Below are 17,775 nucleotides of genomic sequence, written 5' to 3'. Positions count from 1 at the left end.
CTATAATTTTTTTAAATAAAGAGATCTGAGTGCTTCAACCAATTTAAAACGAAAATGCATCAATTTATAATAATTATAAGAAATTGAAAGAAATCACAAAACTGAATGAAAATACCAAGTTCTAAAATGTTCGATTAAATTGAAAACAAGAACCATAAATAGATGAAGATGCTTAGCAATATTTGAATGAACACCTAAAATTGAATGCACACAAAACTAATGTTGAAAATGTTAATGAAAAATTGAGTGTAATATAGGTGTTAATTCTAGAATGATTGAATGATTGTAATGTCTTAAATGTGGTGGTGAACCACGTAGGTGTAAAGGTGATATATGATTAAATATGAAAAACTGATTGAATATAATAAAATAAAATTGTAAATTCTATTGTGAAATAAAAGGTAAAAATAAAAAAATCAAGTATTAGGTTTAATAAAATGACTAAACAAGTAGTTAAAAGAGCATGGATGGATAAAGCAACTTTGATAATATAAAACTAAAAGATTAAATAGAAAATGTAGCATACAAAATGCAACAAATTTAATAAAAAGTTATAAAAGTATGATTTATAAATATAATAATTAACTTTAAAATTCCTTTTAGATTAAGAAATAAAGAGTAGAATGACATATATCACTCTTCAACTACAAACATTGTTCGTCCACTATTGTTATTCCTTTCTTCTTTTTATGTTGTTAAATCCAACTTTAAAATACAGTAACTTTCTTCTTCTTCCTCCATCATTGAGCAATCTTCGCTGTTCATCTTCATTGAATTCGACGTTCATCACGTCCCTAGTGTTTATTGTTGCCATTGAACAAAAGTTCTTGAGGGCCTTCACCCTTAGTCGTTAACTCCATTTCTTCAGCATCTCTACTTTGTGCCGCTTCCACTCAACGTCAAACATTCAAAGTCAAACATTGGTTAATAGTTTAGGATTTATAATTAAGAAAAAATTATTTAAAAAAAATGTTTACATTAGTTATTATCAAAACCAAAACCTAAAAAGAAAAATTAAGTTTCAATTCTGTTAAAAAAGAAAACTTAATAAAATCGAAGTTATTTCCTCTGTTTATTTTATTCACTACTAAAAAAATATGAATAAACAACATCATTTAGACAAGACTTATTTAATTAAGATTCTAAACTGAAATAAGAATTAAAAGACAATATTTTATATATAACCACTTAAAATGATTATACAAAATACTATTTATATTTAAATGATTTATATTTTTTAAAATTAATAATTTGAGATGAACCATTAAAAAACGTTTTTTTAATTAAATGTTATTTATTGGGATATGAATACACAGGGTTGTGTATTGTTTATTAAAAAAATTTAAAATAACTTTTCACGCCCCCTTCATGTTTCCTCCTTCTCTTCTCTCTTAGTCCTTCGTCTTTTTTCATCAGCGTGCTCTAAAGATGTTTCGCGCACCCTGTTCGTCTGCATCCATCACGGCACCGTTCTGTCATTGTTCGCAAGCCTCAAGCACTGGTTTTCGAGTTCCGTTCGTGTACTGGGCTTAGGATCCCTGTTCGTGCATTGGTTTTAGGAACCTGTTTGTTCGTAATAGCATCTTTGCAGGGGACAAACACTGAGGGAAAACACAATGATTTGTTCCTCTTTTCTTCTTTCTCTTTCCAATAGTTAATTTTAGGGTTCTTTAATCTCAACGTTCTTCCTCAGTCCCAAACTCCGTTCAATCCAACGACACTCCTCTGGTGAGTCTTCTCTCTTCTCAATCCTCGAACAATTTTCTCTCCGTTAGTTTCACTTTTCCTTTTGTGCTAAGATTATTCTTCTCTTTACTTTTGGGAACAAAAAAACAAGCGTTAGTTTTCCAATTTCCAGATTTAAGTGAAGGTAATCTAAATCTACTATGTTTTTTTACTTTTCTGAATTTTAGCTTCAATGAAATTTGCAAATGCTAGTCTCTGTCACTGTCGTGTTGTATTTTTATAATCATGTAGCCATGTTTATGTTTAACTTATAATTCAACTAAAAGAGACTTAATTTACTGTGGATAATAAATTTATCCTGTGGTTGTGTTCAAGACTGGAGGATTAATTAGGAATGCAGTAAAACCTACATTAGGTGCCAAATATATATCAGAACAACTAGCTTTCATTACTTGTTTCAAGGAATACTTCAGAATTTAACCTATTTGACATGCAACATGCTTGCATGGATTGGGACCTTAACTCTCATCCAAATAAAACACTTGTATCATTAAGAACTAATTTAACAAGGCCCGCATCAGAATCAGGCACAAACTCATGGCCTTCCTTGTCTTTATCCTAAAACAGATCAGGGTTTTTGGGATGCTGAAGTATTGAAATTAGCAAATTTATTTCAGTAAAGAGGTGGTAAAATTACATATTGTTGGAATTTGGAGTAGACTAGATGGCATGTCTATCAGTGTATTTGTTGTGTGCAGTTGTATCTGGTCATGTTCCACCATCATTACATGAAAAACAGTAAAGTATGTTGTTATAGTTTATCATTTCTAATTATATGTAGTTATATGTGTGACAGAAGAGACTACGCAGTTAGACAAGGACGTAGAAAAGCAAGGTGAATTTGCCAACTTTGCATGGGATAACATAGGAAGTTTTGATGACCTAGATCGAATTTTCAGGTAAAGTATATTATCTGTACCATTCTTATGTGGTACACATATTTTAAGGTTTCCAAATCTGCACTTTATTTTCACAGATTTTCCAATCTTTTAGTTGCTTTCGTTACCTTGACAATCCTTCAATTTGCAATTATTTGGTTTTATGCTTAGTATAGTCCATTTTCACCCTAGTTAATTGTGGTTTTTAGATTCTTTGCAATTGGTTCTTGCTTGATAATTCTGCTTCTGCGTGGCATTTGCTGCTTTAAATTCTTACACTACATAGCATCTTAATTATTAGTTTCATGTATATTAGTGGTATTTGAAACATGGATTGTTGTCCCACCAATCTCTCTAATAGATAGCACATATTGATCATGAGACTTGTGGTTGAAGTCGTGCAAGAACACAAATCTCTTAGGAACATCATTGATTCAAGTCTCATGTTGCAGAAGTATATATATGTGTGTGTGCAAATTGGTTCCACTTTGTTGGCGGATTTAAGAGAAATTGTTGTTTGTTATAAAAGAGGAATCAATCTGCTTCCCTTCATTCACATTGGTTGGAATCAATCTGCTTTTGCCGCTGTGTTAAGATTTCACTGCATCTTCCTCACTTGCTCTATTCTATCATCACTCCCTTCACTTCGCACTTTTTCATTGTGATGCCATTTTTTTGCAAACTCTAACCCCTTTTTTATGTCTTCCCATTTTAGCCTACCAGAGCAAAAAGTCTAAAGAAAATAACACCAATCAAGAAACTAGAATCTAGCAGCAACTTGCATTGATTCTGCCCTTCAAAGACAAAATGACAAGGACAAATTATTTTTTTTTTTGTGTTTTCTCTTTTAATATAAGGGGTTTAAGTTGAAGACTCTTTCTATTAGATGAGGAAAAAAAGATTAACAGTGGGGTGAAAGATTGTGGAAGCAATGCAACACCCAAGAGATAGAGGAAATTGTTTCAGAGTAGAAGTTTTGGATGATGTTGTTGAGAAGGTAAAGAGTTAGATGTATGTGAAATCTTCTTTAGAGCGTGTTTTGATAAATTCATGTGAGGAACTTACTTTAGAAGAGGAATCTAAAGTAGAGGAGATTTCACAACATCTAGAAAGATTGAAAGAAGAGAAATCCACTGATGTGAAAGTGGAAAAATTAGAAAAGGCTAACTTAGATGATCAAGAAAAGATGGAATTGAAAATATTGCCTGAGCATCTTAAGTATGTGTTTTTAGAGGAAAATTCCAAGAAGCCAGTTATCATTAGCAATTCTCTGTCAAAGAATGATGAAGTAAAATTGGTTGAAATCTTAAAAGAGAACAAAAAGGCAATAGCTTGGCATATTTCTGATCTGAAAGGTATAAGTCCAACTTATTGCATGCATAAGATTATGATGGAAGAGGACTATAAACCCATAGCACAACCACATAGGAGATTGAATCCAACTTTGAAAGAGGTGGTGAGAAAGGAAGCACTTAAATTGTTTGAAGCAAAAATGATATATCCTATCTCTGATAGTGCTTGGGTGAGTCCTGTGCATGTTGTTCCTAAAAAATGGGTATGACTGTTGTTCAGAATGATAAGAATGAATTGATTCCTACAAGAACAGTCACAGGGTGGAGAATGTGTATTGATTATAGGTGTTAGAATTATTGTATTTGTATTTAGATGTGAGTTGTGAGTGTGCTTGTATGTGAGTGTGTGTGAGGTGTGTACCACTCACTTACTCCTATAAGTATAGGATTAAGTGAAGGGATGTAAATGTAAGAGAACCATTTTCATTCAATACAATACCATTTTCACATGGTATCAGAGCAGGTTCTCTGATCTACCTCTAGGGTCTCTGCTGTTTGCCGGCGGCCGATCGTCATGGCCGCCGGCAGCCCCTACAGTTTCCGGTGACAGCCCTCAAATTCCATTTTCTCTTCTTCTCTGTGCACCAGTCCAGACTGAGTGTGCCACTGCAGTCGCCGCCACTTTCCGCTGCCATCGCTGCTGACTCCGTCGCCGCCGTCGCTGCCGCCGGTCACCGTCACAGTTTCGACGGGTGACCAGCGGATCTGGACCGTCTCCTTGAGCGACGGCCACCCCTGCCGGAGACAGGACCAGAATCCTCCGAACGCGCCGCCAGGGAGCTCTTCTTTCCGGCTAGTCCGCCGCCGGCCGCCGGCGGCCGTCACCGTTTCGACCGGTGACCATCGGATCTAGAGCGTCTCCTCGAGCGACGGCCAACCCCGCCGGAGACAACACCAGATTCCTCTGAACGCGCCTCCACGCGCCTCCTCTTTCCGGCAGATCTCGGACGCGTATAGCCACGCGCCGCCTTGTCGCCGGCCACCGTCACCGTTCCGACCAGCGACCACTGGATCTGGTTCGCCTCTTCACGCGACGACCAACCCCACCGGTGCCGGCGACCGAAACCTCCGCACCAGCTGTCACGCGCCGCTTCTTCTCGGCCAGTCTCGGCCGCGTGTTCTGCACGCGCCGCCTTCCCGCTGCCGGAGTTTCACCGCGACACCTCCATAACCGTCGTCGAAGCTCCCTCTCTCTGTTTCGACCATCAGAGCAGCCATTGCTGCCATCTTCGTCTCCACCGTTGATGTCCCGCGCCATTTCTGCTGTCCTGCGCCATTTCTGCTGTCTGGCGCCGTTTCTCCGTTGTCCAGGCGCCGGTTGCTGCTGTCCGGGTACCGTTTTCCGCTGTCCAGCCACTGTTTGCCTCTGTCCGCGCCGTCTGCCGCTGTCCAGGTGCCGTTTCCACTGTCCGGCGCCGTTTCCGCTGTCCGGCACCGTTTTGCCGTTGTCCAAGCGAAGTTGGCTGCTGTTTGGTGCTAGAGTTAGCACAGTTTGCCGCTGTTCGGTGCTAGAGTTAGCCCGATCTTCTTGCACTATTTGCTGCTGTTCGGCACAGCCGTTGTTCGGTGCTAGAGTTAGCCCGATCTTCTTGTGATACACTGCAACGTATCACCACTTAGGAGTTGTCCAACAAAGAATTTTGGACCTTCAATTTGGATCTTTGATGCCTCTGTTTCAGCATTGTAGCTTAATCTTGTGTTTTGTTTTAGTGGTCCAGCAACCGTGATATTCCACATTTCCGTCGTTCACACTAAGGGGGAATACGTTTCCAAGACACTGCAAGTCACATGTATATGGGTGTAGTCCCTGCAGTTTTGTAGATTTCAGCTACTACTGTTGATCCCGTCACCCAGCCATCATTGATGAGGATTTAGTGTAGTCCCTGCAGTTTTGTAGCTCTTAGCTTTCAGCTACCACTGTTGATCCCGTCACTCATCCATCATTGATTGGAGAATCAGTCCTTGCAGTTTGTCATTGGACACCAATGCTTTCCTTCATCCACTTTTGAAGTTGAAGTTTCACAAGCTGCTGTTGTCCATCTATGTTTGCCTCACACTCTTGAAGACAAATCATCTAGTTCAACACCGAGTTCATCTATTCCAAGCTTAGTACATACAATATGTATGCTCTAGCTTGAGGGGGAGTGTTAGAATTATTGTATTTGTATTTAGATGTGAGTTGTGAGTGTGCTTGTATGTGAGTGTGTGTGAGGTGTGTACCACTCACTTACTCCTATAAGTATAGGATTAAGTGAAGGGATGTAAATGTAAGAGAACCATTTTCATTCAATACAATACCATTTTCACAATAGGAAATTAAATCAAGCCACCAGAAAAGACCATTTCCCTCTCCCTTTTATGGATCAAATGTTGAAAAGGTTGGCAGGACAAGCCTACTATTGTTTCCTGGATAACTATTCCGAGTACAACCAAATAGTAGTGAATCCTGAAGAACAAGAAAAACCTGCTTTCACTTGTCCCTTTGGTGTGTTTGCATACCGAAGGATGTCATTCGGTCTATGTAATGCTCTTTGATGAGTCATTATTTTTTTCACTTCACTTAGTTTATTGTACTAGAGTTAATCAGGAAAGTGTGCTCAAATATCCAGTATTTTCCCATTTTTTCTGAATTGTGCTTAATTCGATCAGAAATTCTTATTTTAATTAATTTGAATTGTCTGAAACTAATTATTTACATTATTGAGTGCAGGGAAATTATTGGATAATTTTAGGACTGAAAGATAATTTTCTCAGCAATTTCATTTTAAACTAAAATGAGAAACAAAAATGAATTTTATTTTGCATAGATAAGAAGCTGGCAAATATTAATTTCCAATTGAAAATTTGTAAGGGAGATCCACCAATTGAATTTTGGGTGCACACAGCAACAACAAACACCACGTCAACTTAAATTGAAGTGCTACATCCATGCACAACATATGTGGCAGCAGACATGCGTGCGTCCAGCTGGCTGAAAACGTCCAAGCACACAACACGTTAGGGAGCAGGAGGCAGAAAAGTGGGGATTGATTTGAAGAAAATGAAGAAGCTAGCTGCTTGGGGGGAAACCAGCCGCTACTCTATGGTCACAAGGAGACAACACACATGCTGATTGGAAAAACTCTTAACTCCTTCTTCTCGGCAGTTTTGGTGATCCATCCTTTTCTTTTCTTCTCATAGAGAATAGACAGGGGGTTATACCCAGCATGGATTGAGAATGAAGGAAGCATGCGTGTTTGATTATTGAGACACTGGAAATTCACGTTCTGGAAGGAGGCACAAGACCAAGAGGCAGCCAGTCACCACTTGTTTGTTTCCTTTTACTTTGAATGTCTTTCTTTAAAGAGAACTGGAACGTTTTTCATGCTGAAGTTTACTCCTTTTCTTGAATTCTGATTGCATCTTCCATTTGGTTTTCTGCACCTTTATACAATCTCTTCTAGCATTTTGTAACCTTTTGGAAAGTGATTCACGGCTTTGTGTAGAACCAAAGAACAAGTTCATTTATTTTGCTTTAGCAGTAAAGTAGCACGTGTAGAGTTGATTCACCTTTCATGTTAGGAAATTGCCGTCTAAGAAAAACACAAAAAAATTGTTGACTTGGAGGAAGGAGCTCACGGTGTAGAGAAGAAGAGAACCCTGTGCAACCTGGGAGGTGTTGATTTACCTTTGCTAGATGGAGAAGACACCACACACGCCAATTAGCTTTGCTGGAGGTAAGCACACGGAGAGGAGGAGAAGAATTTAGTTTACTATATTGAAGAGAAGGGTTGTTACGGTTGAGAAGAGGAGAAATGAATTTTGGTGGAGAATAGCAAGGTGTTTAAGTGAATGGTCCAGCAGCAAATTTGCTAAAGAAGTGCGTCGGTTTATAGTAGAAAGGAAGCACATCTTTCATTTAGCTAGGAGACAAAATGGAATTATTTATGCAAGAGTGCAGCTGCCATATGGAGAAGAGGTAATCAATTTTAGATAGAAAGCAAAGGTGGGTGGAGCCGTGAAGAGTGTTTCTTTTCACGTGAAGAAGAGTTGGCCCATGGCCCCTTGATTGCATTTCTTTATTCCTTTGAGAATTGTTGACTAGATGGAGTAGTAGATAGCTTCCAATTTAATTTGCTTTTAATTCCTTTTGCAAAGTGAGTGGACCATGTGTGTAGAAGATGGAATTTCACGTCCGGAAGGAAGAGGCAACCAAATTGTTTTGATATTTTTTCTTTGCTTGCCAATGATGTCACGGTCAAGAGGATCCAAGTGAAGCATTTCACTTGTTTAATTTTTTAAAAGGGAACTAAGTAATGTCACGGCCAAGGAGTGGTTTCTTTCTTTAAAGCATTTGCAATTTTCAATTTCTTTTGGTAGATGAATTGGTCACAGTTAATAGTAGAGAAGTTTTAATGTCTTTCATTTCTTTTGCTTTAAAATATTTTATATCATGTTGAAATGATTTCTTGTATTTTTGTTTGTTGTAATTTGCTGATGTAATTTAATTCTGCTTCCATATTTGAATTTTACTGTTTTCTATTTTTACTGTTTACTGTATTTTCGTTTTCTGTATTTTTATTTTCTGTTCCAGATTTGTTTTTACTGTTTCATGTTGCTGTAATTTCGTTTTTACTGTACCAATTTCGTTTTCACTATTTTAATTTCGTTTTACTATTTTGAATTTTATTTCAACGATTTTTAATTTCATCCGCAACCAAAACGATTTTTCAAACCCCCCCTACGTGTTGACATGAAGCTGGTGAAACGTCCTAGGAGTCACTTCCTAGCACTGTACTTCTGCATTATTTTATGCAATCAAATTTGATGGGCCACGACAGCTGCATCAAATTTTGGCGTCGTTGCCGGGGACCAACGGTTCAGTTTTGATTCTTTTGTCTGTGTTGTGTGATTTGTGTTGTGTTTGTGATAATGTCGTTTTGCTATCTTGTGTTTATTTCTGTGGTTTGAATTTTTTGTGCTATTGTTTCATGATTACAGGGTGTTGTGATTTAGTGCACGACAAGAGGAAATCCTGGATACATATCACATTTTGATCCTGAGATTGATAGGACGTTTCATAGGTTAATTGGGCATTCTACGAATTTGTTTTTAGAATCTGTTTTTGAGCCTGTTCCATTAGATATTGTGTATCCCACTGTTGAGTACTTTGTGCATACTGCATCTACTGCATCTGTTGCATCTGCACTTAATCCTGATTCTGATTCTATTGTTTTTCACACTGAGAACAATATGGCACAACCTCCACCTCGTGAGAGGACTTTTAGGGAGATGGCTGCACCTGATTTCGATATTGAAAGCTTGTGCATCCAATATCCTGATGAGGACGTTCCATTTGTTCTCAACACTGGACTGATCCATTTGTTGCCCAAGTTTCATGGTCTTGCAGGTGAAAGTCCACATAAGCATTTGAAGGAATTCCACATTGTCTGTTCCAGTATGAAACCACATGGTGTTCCTGAAGAGCACATCTTCTTCAAGGCATTCCCTCATTCATTGGAAAATGTTGCTAAGGATTGGTTGTATGGTTTGGCACCTAGATCCGTCACTAGCTGGGATGATTTGAAGAGGCTGTTCTTGGATAAATTTTTCCCAGCATCCCGGACCACAGCTATCAGAAAAGACATAACTGGGATTAGGCAGCTTGGTGGAGAGAACCTGTATGAGTATTGGGAGAGATTCAAGACACTTTGTGCTAGCTGCCCCCACCATCAGATACCTGAACAACTCCTTATCCAGTATTTCTATGAGGGTTTGAACAACATGGATCGGGGTATGATTGATGCTGCCAGTGGTGGAGCTCTTGGAGACACCACACCTGTTGAGGCCAGGCAATTGATTGAGAAGATGGCCTCCAACTCCCAGCAGTTTAGCGCCAGGAATGATGCCATTGTGGTGAGGGGCGTACATGATATTGTTGCCCAGTCTTTATCAGCTATTGAGAGCAAGTTGGAAAGCAAGATTGACTCTCTTGCGAAGTTGGTGACACAGTGGACTACCAATCAGAGATCTGCAGCTCCATCTGCATCTGTTGCACGACTATGTGCTATTTGTCCTTCCAATGACCATTATACAGATGCATGTCCTTCTTTGCAGCACCCTACTGCCTCTGATGCGCCTCAGGCTTATGCTACGAATATCTATAACAATAGGCATCCACAACAGCAAAATCATGACTTGTCCAGCAACAGGTACAACCCAGGGTGGAGGAATCACCCCAATCTTAGATGGAACAATGCGCCACAGCATCAGCAGGCGCCACCTTTCCAGAATGCTGGAGCACCTAACATATATGTGCCTCCACCTATGCAACAACACCAGAGGCAACAACAACAACAAGAGACACCTGCCCAACCAGCTGCCCAACCTTCCACTTCGTCTGAACCTTCATTGGAAGAGTTGGTGAGACAGATGACTATGCAAAACCTGCAGTTTCAGAAAGATAACATGCAATTCCAGCGGGAGACTAGAGCTTCCATACAGAGTCTCACTAACCAGATGAGTCAGATGGCGACTCAGATAAACCAGGCGCAGTCTCAGAATTCTGATAAGTTACTATCCCAGACTGTGCAGAATCCAAGGAATGTGAGTTCCATAACCCTCAGATCAGGGAAGCAGATTGTTGTACCTTCAGAGCCCGCTTCTACACCTACACCCGTGCCTGCCACTTGTCCTAGAGAGGACGACCATGACGGTCCACGCAGGACATTTGAGGTGGGTGGATCTTCTTCTCCAGCCGGTGGTTCTTCTTCAGGAGGATCTTCTCCTTTTTCCACCACCACCGCTGTCGCACCTTCTCCATTGGTTGACCGACCTATCCCTCTACCATTCCCTTCACGGGCACTTCCTAGCAAAAAGATGGAAGAGGTGGATAAAGAAATTCTGGAGACCTTTAGGAAGGTAGAGGTGAACATACCTCTACTCGATGCCATCAAGCAGATACCGAAGTATGCCAAATTCTTGAATGAGCTGTGCACACACAAGAGGAAGATGAAGGGAAATGAGAGGATTAACATGGGAAGGAATGTATCTGCGCTTATTGGTAAGTCGGTTCCGCATGTTCCTGAAAAGTGCAAGGACCCAGGTATATTTTGCATTCCTTGTATGATTGGAAACAATAAATTTGAGAATGCCATGCTTGATTTGGGTGCTTCTATTAATGTCATGCCTTTGTCCATATATAAATCTTTGTCTCTGGGTCATTTGCAAACTACGGGTGTGGTCATTCAGTTGGCTAATAGGAGTGTTACCCACCCAACAGGTTTCATAGAAGATGTCTTGGTTAGGGTTGGTGAATTGATTTTTCCTGCTGACTTTTATGTTTTGGAAATGGAGGAGGGATTCTCTCATGGATCCGCTCCCGTTATCTTAGGCAGGCCATTCTTGAAAACTGCCCGAACTAAGATTGATGTGTATGCTGGAACTTTGTCTATGGAATTTGCTGATATTGTTATTCATTTTAATATCCTTGATGTAATGAAATTTCCAGCTGAGGACCATTCTCTATTTAGGATCGATGCATTGGATGACATTATTGATGAATTTGTTGTTGACGACTTTCATTCTGTGCATGAGAAGAAGCATTCTTTTCTATCTTCTTTGCATTCATGCATTGAATCTGGATTCGAATCAGGATTTGAGAATGATGTTGATAATGTTGTGGATTTTGATGAGGATTGTGATGTCCAGGATATTGATGCTATGCATGATATTGATGATGTTGACATATCTGTGATGGACATTGATTTGGATTCTGATGAGATGAGTGTTTTGCCTTTACTTGTACACTCTTTAGAGTCAGAATGCAATAACCACGTTGCAGGAAGTACACTTGAATCTGACTTGCAGGCACCCACTCCTGAGTTGAAACAACTTTCAGATAACCTCAAGTATGCTTACTTGGAGGATGATGAGAAGAAACCGGTGATCATTTCTACCTCCCTTGATTCTGTTCAAGAGGAGAAGTTGCTTGGTGTGCTGAGGAAGCACAAGAAAGCCATTGGTTGGAGTTTGGCTGACATACCTGGTATTAGCCCATCCACATGCATGCATAGAATTCTTTTGGAAGATGAGGCAAAGCCAGTGAAACAGTCGCAAAGAAGGAAAAACCCCGTGATCATGGACGTCATCAAGAAGGAGGTGACCAAGCTTTTGCAGGCTGGGATCATCTACCCTATTTCAGACAGTCAGTGGGTGAGCCCCATCCATGTTGTGCCCAAGAAAACTGGCCTCACTGTGGTGAAGAATGAGAAGGATGAACTTATCCCAACTAGAGTGCAGAACAGCTGGAGAGTCTGCATTGACTATAGGAGGCTCAACCAAGCAACCAGGAAAGATCATTTTCCTCTGCCATTCATTGATCAGATGCTGGAGCGCCTGACAGGTAAATCTCATTATTGTTTTCTTGATGGTTTTTCTTGTTACTTTCAAATAAATATTGCGCTTGAGGATCAAGAGAAAACCACATTCACCTGCCCCTTTGGCACTTTTGCCTATAGGAGGATGCCCTTTGGTCTATGCAACGCCCCTGGTACCTTCCAACTGTGCATGCTTAGTATTTTTAGCGACTTTCTTGAGAGTTGCCTAGAGGTGTTTATGGATGATTTTATTGTGTATGGATCCTTTTTTGATGCATGTTTAGACAGTCTGGAAAAAGTTTTGAAAAGATGCATAGAAACAAATCTTGTTCTCAATTTTGAGAAATGTCACTTCATGGTTGAACAAGGTTTGGTTCTAGGGCATATCATTTCTGAAAAGGGAATAGAGGTAGACCCTGCTAAGATATTTGTGATTTCGCAGTTGCCTTACCCCTCTTGCGTGCGAGAGGTGCGATCTTTCCTTGGACATGCAGGTTTCTACAGGCGCTTTATCAAAGCTTTCAGCAAGAAGGCGCTCCCCTTGTCCAGACTGCTGCAGAAGGATATTGACTTTGCTTTTGATGACAGGTGCAAGCAGGCGTTTGATTGCCTAAAGGAAGCTTTTACCACCACCCCTATCATTCAGGCACCAGATTGGACAGTCCCATTTGAGCTCATGTGTGATGCGTCTAATTATGCATTGGGGGCTGTCTTGACACAGAAAATTGACAAGCTGCCGAGAGTGATCTACTACGCTTCACGCACTTTGGATGTTGCCCAAGCAAATTATACCACCACTGAAAAAGAGTTGTTGGCAATTGTTTTTGCCTTTGATAAGTTCAGGTCATATTTGCTTGGATCACCTGTTATTGTGTATACTGACCATGCAGCTCTAAAGTTTCTGTTGAAAAAGACTGAGTCAAAGCCTAGATTAATCAGGTGGATGCTATTGCTCCAAGAGTTTGACTTGCAGATTAAAGACCGGAGTGGAGCACAGAATTTGGTTGCAGACCACCTCAGTCGGATTGAGAGAGTTGGGAATGAAGTTGATGTGTTACCCATCCATGATAACTTTCCTGATGAGAGTTTGTTGATGATTTCTTCTTCTCACCCCACTCCTTGGTTTGCACACATTGTAAATTTTTTGGTTGCTTCTGTTTTTCCTCCCTTAGCATCACGTGCTCAGATTGCTAAAATTAAGAGTGATGCTAAGTATTATATTTGGGATGACCCATATCTGTGGAAGTTGTGCAGTGACCAGGTTACTAAGAGATGCATTTTGGACCATGAGATTGACTCGGTCCTGCAATTTTGTCATGCCTCCTCACCTGGTGGTCATCTGGGGATACAGAGAACAGCTCGCAGGGTGCTTGACTGTGGTTTCTATTGGCCTTCTATCTTCAAAGATGCGGAGAGGATTTGCAGCACCTGTGAGCCTTGTCAGAAAGCAGGAGGATCAATTTCACAGAGACAAGAGATGCCTCAACAGCCTATGCTGTTCTGTGAGGTGTTTGATGTCTGGGGTATAGATTTCATGGGTCCTTTTCCTGTTTCTTTTGGTTTCTCTTATATTCTCCTTGCTGTGGATTATGTTTCAAAATGGGTGGAAGCTAAAGCCACCAGGACTAATGATGCTAGGGTTGTGGTAGATTTTGTTATATCTCACCTCTTTTGCAGGTTTGGCGTGCCTAGAGCAATTGTTAGTGATCAGGGAACCCATTTTTGCAACAGATCAATGCAAGGTTTGCTCAAGAAATATGGGGTGACACACAGAGTTTCTACACGTTACCACCCCCAAACAAATGGGCAGGCTGAGATCTCCAATAGGGAGATTAAGAGGATTTTGGAAAAGATTGTCCAGCCTAACAGGAAATATTGGAGTAATAGGTTGGACGATGATCTTTGGACCCACAGGACTGCCTACAAAGCACCAATAGGGATGTCTCTTTACAGGGTTGTCTTTGGAAAAGCATGTCATCTACCGGTTGAGATTGAGCATCGGGCATACTGGGCTGTGAAGTCTTGCAACTTCTCCATGGACCAAGCTGGAGAGGAAAGAAAGTTGCAACTGAATGGATTGGATGAGATCCGATTGGCAGCCTATGAGAACTCGAAGTTCTACAAGGAAAGGACTAAGAGGTTCCATGATAGCTCCATCGTTAGAAAAGACTTCGAGGTTGGCCAACAGGTTTTGTTGTATAACTCTAGACTCGGCCTCATGGGTGGTAAGTTGACATCAAAGTGGACTGGACCTTTTGTTGTGACTAATGTTTATCCTTATGGTGCAGTAGAGATCCAAGGTCCATCTGCAGCTAAAAGCTTCAAGGTGAACGGGCATAGACTGAAGCCTTTCCTCAACAATCCTTCTTTGTTGGATGTAGTGGTGGAGGAGACGTCTTTGGTCCACCCCACCTACCCTCCCATCTGACTCAGGGAGTTCTTTTCTCCTTCCCTCCTCACTTTTATTGCACTTTGTCGATATCTGATGACTGTTCTGATGGTTAGATCTGCTGATTGTGACACACTGAGGACATTGTGCCGTTTAAGTGTGGTCTATTAGGGGAGGTTGTTTCTTTGTTCATGTTTCAGTTTTTATGTAGTTTGTTGTGTCTTGTATACAGTTTTGCATGCTTTTCGTGAATTTTGGATTGTGATTAGGTTGTCAGTTTTCCTTCACTTCATTGATACTCTGATTTGTTGGATTCCTTGCTTTTCTTTACTTGGAAGATGATCATGATGTTTGAGAGTTGAATTGATGGTGACCATATTACCTGTGTGAGATTTGAGCCATTTGATGATCTTTCTTGTGTGTGATATGTCTCTTGATTGCTTGCACATATGTCTTGGCTTGACTCTTTTTGATGATTCTTGACTAATACGCATGTTCGAAAGTGATAAAGGCATTTTGTTGTTGAGCCTCTATAGCCAGATGAGCCTACCCTGTTTTGATCCATTGATAACCCTTTTGAGCCTATGCTTTGCCCCCATTTCTTTGTTTTGAAGCTCATACACCAGCCCTAAGTGAAAAACCATTAATACCTTAGCCTTAGGGAATTTAATTTTGGAGCTTTGGAATTGTTTTGAGAATAAGTGTGGTCTTTTGGGAGTTTCAGATGAATTGGCTAGTGAGTCCTCTTCTTATCGTGTTTTTGTAAATATGTGGTGTATCTTGTTCCTTGAAATTGTGTGTTGAACAGAGTAAAGAAAAGAGACAAGATAAAAAAAAATTGTGAATAATGAAGTCAACTAGAGGATGAAATTAGAGGTTGTGGGTGTGTTTGAATGTGTTTATACTTGTTTCTCATTGCTCATCTATTCCTTATGGTTTGTAGCTTCTTATCCAGATATATCCTCCCTTGTCCTTGACCCCATTACAACCATGCAAAGACCTTTTGATTTGAACATGCGTATGTGCTTGAGTGTTGATATTAGAGGCTTGTCAAACCTATTTGTGTTTGCTTTCTTGAGTGCATTGAGTGAAAATTGATTTACCTTAAACACTTGAGAGAAACATTGATTGTGTGCATCTGTGAGGCTCTGTTGCTTTTGACTCATCTCTTGAACTGATTGACTGTTTCCCTTGTACTGAACTGTTTGGATGATTATTTGAGTATTTGCTTTCATTGACTCTGTGTGGGATTCTGCTTATACCTTTTACTATACAGATTTTGAGATTTATGCAATTTTGTTTCTGTTTTGGAGTCATTGTTATTTGTCTGTCGAGTCTGTGTCACCTTCCTGATGTTTGAGTAGTTTCCTATTTTTTGTCTTGATTTTGCTCAGGAGTGCAAAAGACTAAGTGTGGTCTATTTTGATGAGTCATTATTTTCTTCACTTAACTTAGTTTATTGTACTAGAGTTAATCAGGAAAGTGTGCTCAAATATCCAGTATTTTCCCATTTTTTCTAAATTGTGCTTAATTTGATCAGAAATTCTTATTTTAATTAATTTGAATTGTCTGAAACTAATTATTTACATTATTGAGTGCAGGAAAATTATTGGATAATTTTAGGACTGAAAGATAAATTTCTCAGCAATTTTATTTTAAACTAAAATGAGAAACAAAAATGAATTTTATTTTGCACAGGGAAAGAAGCCGACAAATATTAATTTCCAATTGAAAATTTGTAAGGGAGATGCACGAATTGAATTTTGGGTGCACACAGCAACAATAAACACCACGTCAACTTAAATTGAAGTGCTACATCTATGCACAACATATGTGGCAGCAGACATCCGTGCGTCCAGCTGGCTGAAAACGTCCAAGCACACAACACGTTAGGGAGCAGGAGGTAGAAAAGTGAGGATTGATTTGAAGAAAATGAAGAAGCTAGCTGCTAGGGGGGAGACCAGCCGCTACTCTATGGTCTCAAGGAGACAACACACATGCTGATTGGAAAAACTCTTAACTCCTTCCTCTCGGCAGTTTTGGGGATCCATCCTTTTCTTTTCTTCTCATAGAGAATAGACAAGGGGTTATACCCAGCATGGATTGAGAATGAAGGAAGCATGCGTGTTTGATTATTGAGACACTGGAAATTCACGTTCTGGAAGGAGGCACAAGACCAAGAGGCAGCCAGTCACCACTTGTTTGTTTCCTTTTACTTTGAATGTCTTTCTTTAAAGAGAACTGGAACGTTTTTCATGCTGAAGTTTACTCCTTTTCTTGAATTCTGATTGCATCTTCCATTTGGTTTTCTGCACCTTTATACAATCTCTTCTAGCATTTTGTAACCTTTTGGAAAGTGATTCACGGCTTTGTGTAGAACCAAAGAACAAGTTCATTTATTTTGCTTTAGCAGTAGAGTAGCACGTGTAGAGTTGATTCACCTTTCATGTTAGGAAACTGCCGTCTAAGAAAAACACAAAAAAATTGTTGACTTGGAGGAAGGAGCTCACGATGTAGAGAAGAAGAGAACCATGTGCAACCTTGGAGGTGTTGATTTACCTTTGCTAGATGGAGAAGACACCACACACGCCAATTCGCTTTGCTGGAGGTAAGCACACGGAGAGGAGGAGAAGAATTTAGTTTACTATATTGAAGAGAAGGGTTGTTACGGTTGTGAAGAGGAGAAATGAATTTTGGTGGAGAATAGCAAGGTGTTTAAGTGAATGGTCCAGCAACAAATTTGCTGAAGAAGTGCGTCGGTTTATAGTAGAAAGGAAGCACATCCTTTATTTAGCTAGGAGACAAAATGGAATTATTTATGCAAGAGTGCAGCTGCCATGTGGAGAAGAGGTAATCAATTTTAGATAGAAAGCAAAGGTGGGTGGAGCCGCGAAGAGTGTTTCTTTTAATGTGAAGAAGAATTAGCCCGTGGCCCCTTGATTGCATTTCTTTATTCCTTTGAGAATTGTAGACTAGATGGAGTAGTAGATAGCTTCCAATTTAATTTGCTTTTAATTCCTTTTGCAAAGTGAGTGGACCATGTGTGTAGAAGA

The 17,775-nt window shown here is 40.0% G+C and overlaps 1 protein-coding gene and 1 non-coding gene across 7 annotated transcripts; one reads left to right on the top strand and one right to left on the bottom strand.

Annotated features, from left to right (window-relative positions):
• The first annotated feature begins 1,335 nt into the window (after window positions 1–1,335).
• On the top strand, window positions 1,336–17,121 carry LOC108321837 (uncharacterized). 6 transcript variants are annotated; one of them, XR_008248328.1, is made up of 4 exons: window positions 1,336–1,728; window positions 2,543–2,645; window positions 8,957–14,898; window positions 16,421–17,121. XR_008248328.1 is itself a non-coding variant. In XM_052876154.1 (3 exons), the coding sequence occupies exon 3, from the start codon at window positions 9,209–9,211 to the stop codon at window positions 14,759–14,761; it is 5,553 nt and encodes a 1,850-aa protein (XP_052732114.1). In that variant the 5' UTR covers window positions 1,336–1,728; window positions 2,546–2,645; window positions 8,957–9,208; the 3' UTR covers window positions 14,762–17,121. The 6 variants fall into 6 exon arrangements, 5 of the variants coding, with proteins under 5 accessions (XP_052732114.1, XP_052732115.1, XP_017409195.2 ...); XM_052876154.1 differs by having other exon boundaries at window positions 2,546–2,645; window positions 8,957–17,121; XM_052876155.1 differs by having other exon boundaries at window positions 2,546–2,645; window positions 6,828–17,121.
• On the bottom strand, window positions 9,586–9,693 carry LOC128196416 (small nucleolar RNA R71). Its single transcript, XR_008248701.1, has one exon. It is a non-coding gene; the product is annotated as a small nucleolar RNA R71 (small nucleolar RNA).
• Window positions 17,122–17,775: the final 654 nt, after the last annotated feature.

This window comes from Vigna angularis, chromosome 4, assembly GCF_016808095.1.
Source record: "Vigna angularis cultivar LongXiaoDou No.4 chromosome 4, ASM1680809v1, whole genome shotgun sequence".
In the NCBI taxonomy this organism is placed as follows: Eukaryota; Viridiplantae; Streptophyta; class Magnoliopsida; order Fabales; family Fabaceae; genus Vigna; species Vigna angularis.
The sequence above is the reverse complement of the archived record's forward strand: the minus strand, read 5'-3'. Positions and strand labels throughout refer to the sequence as shown.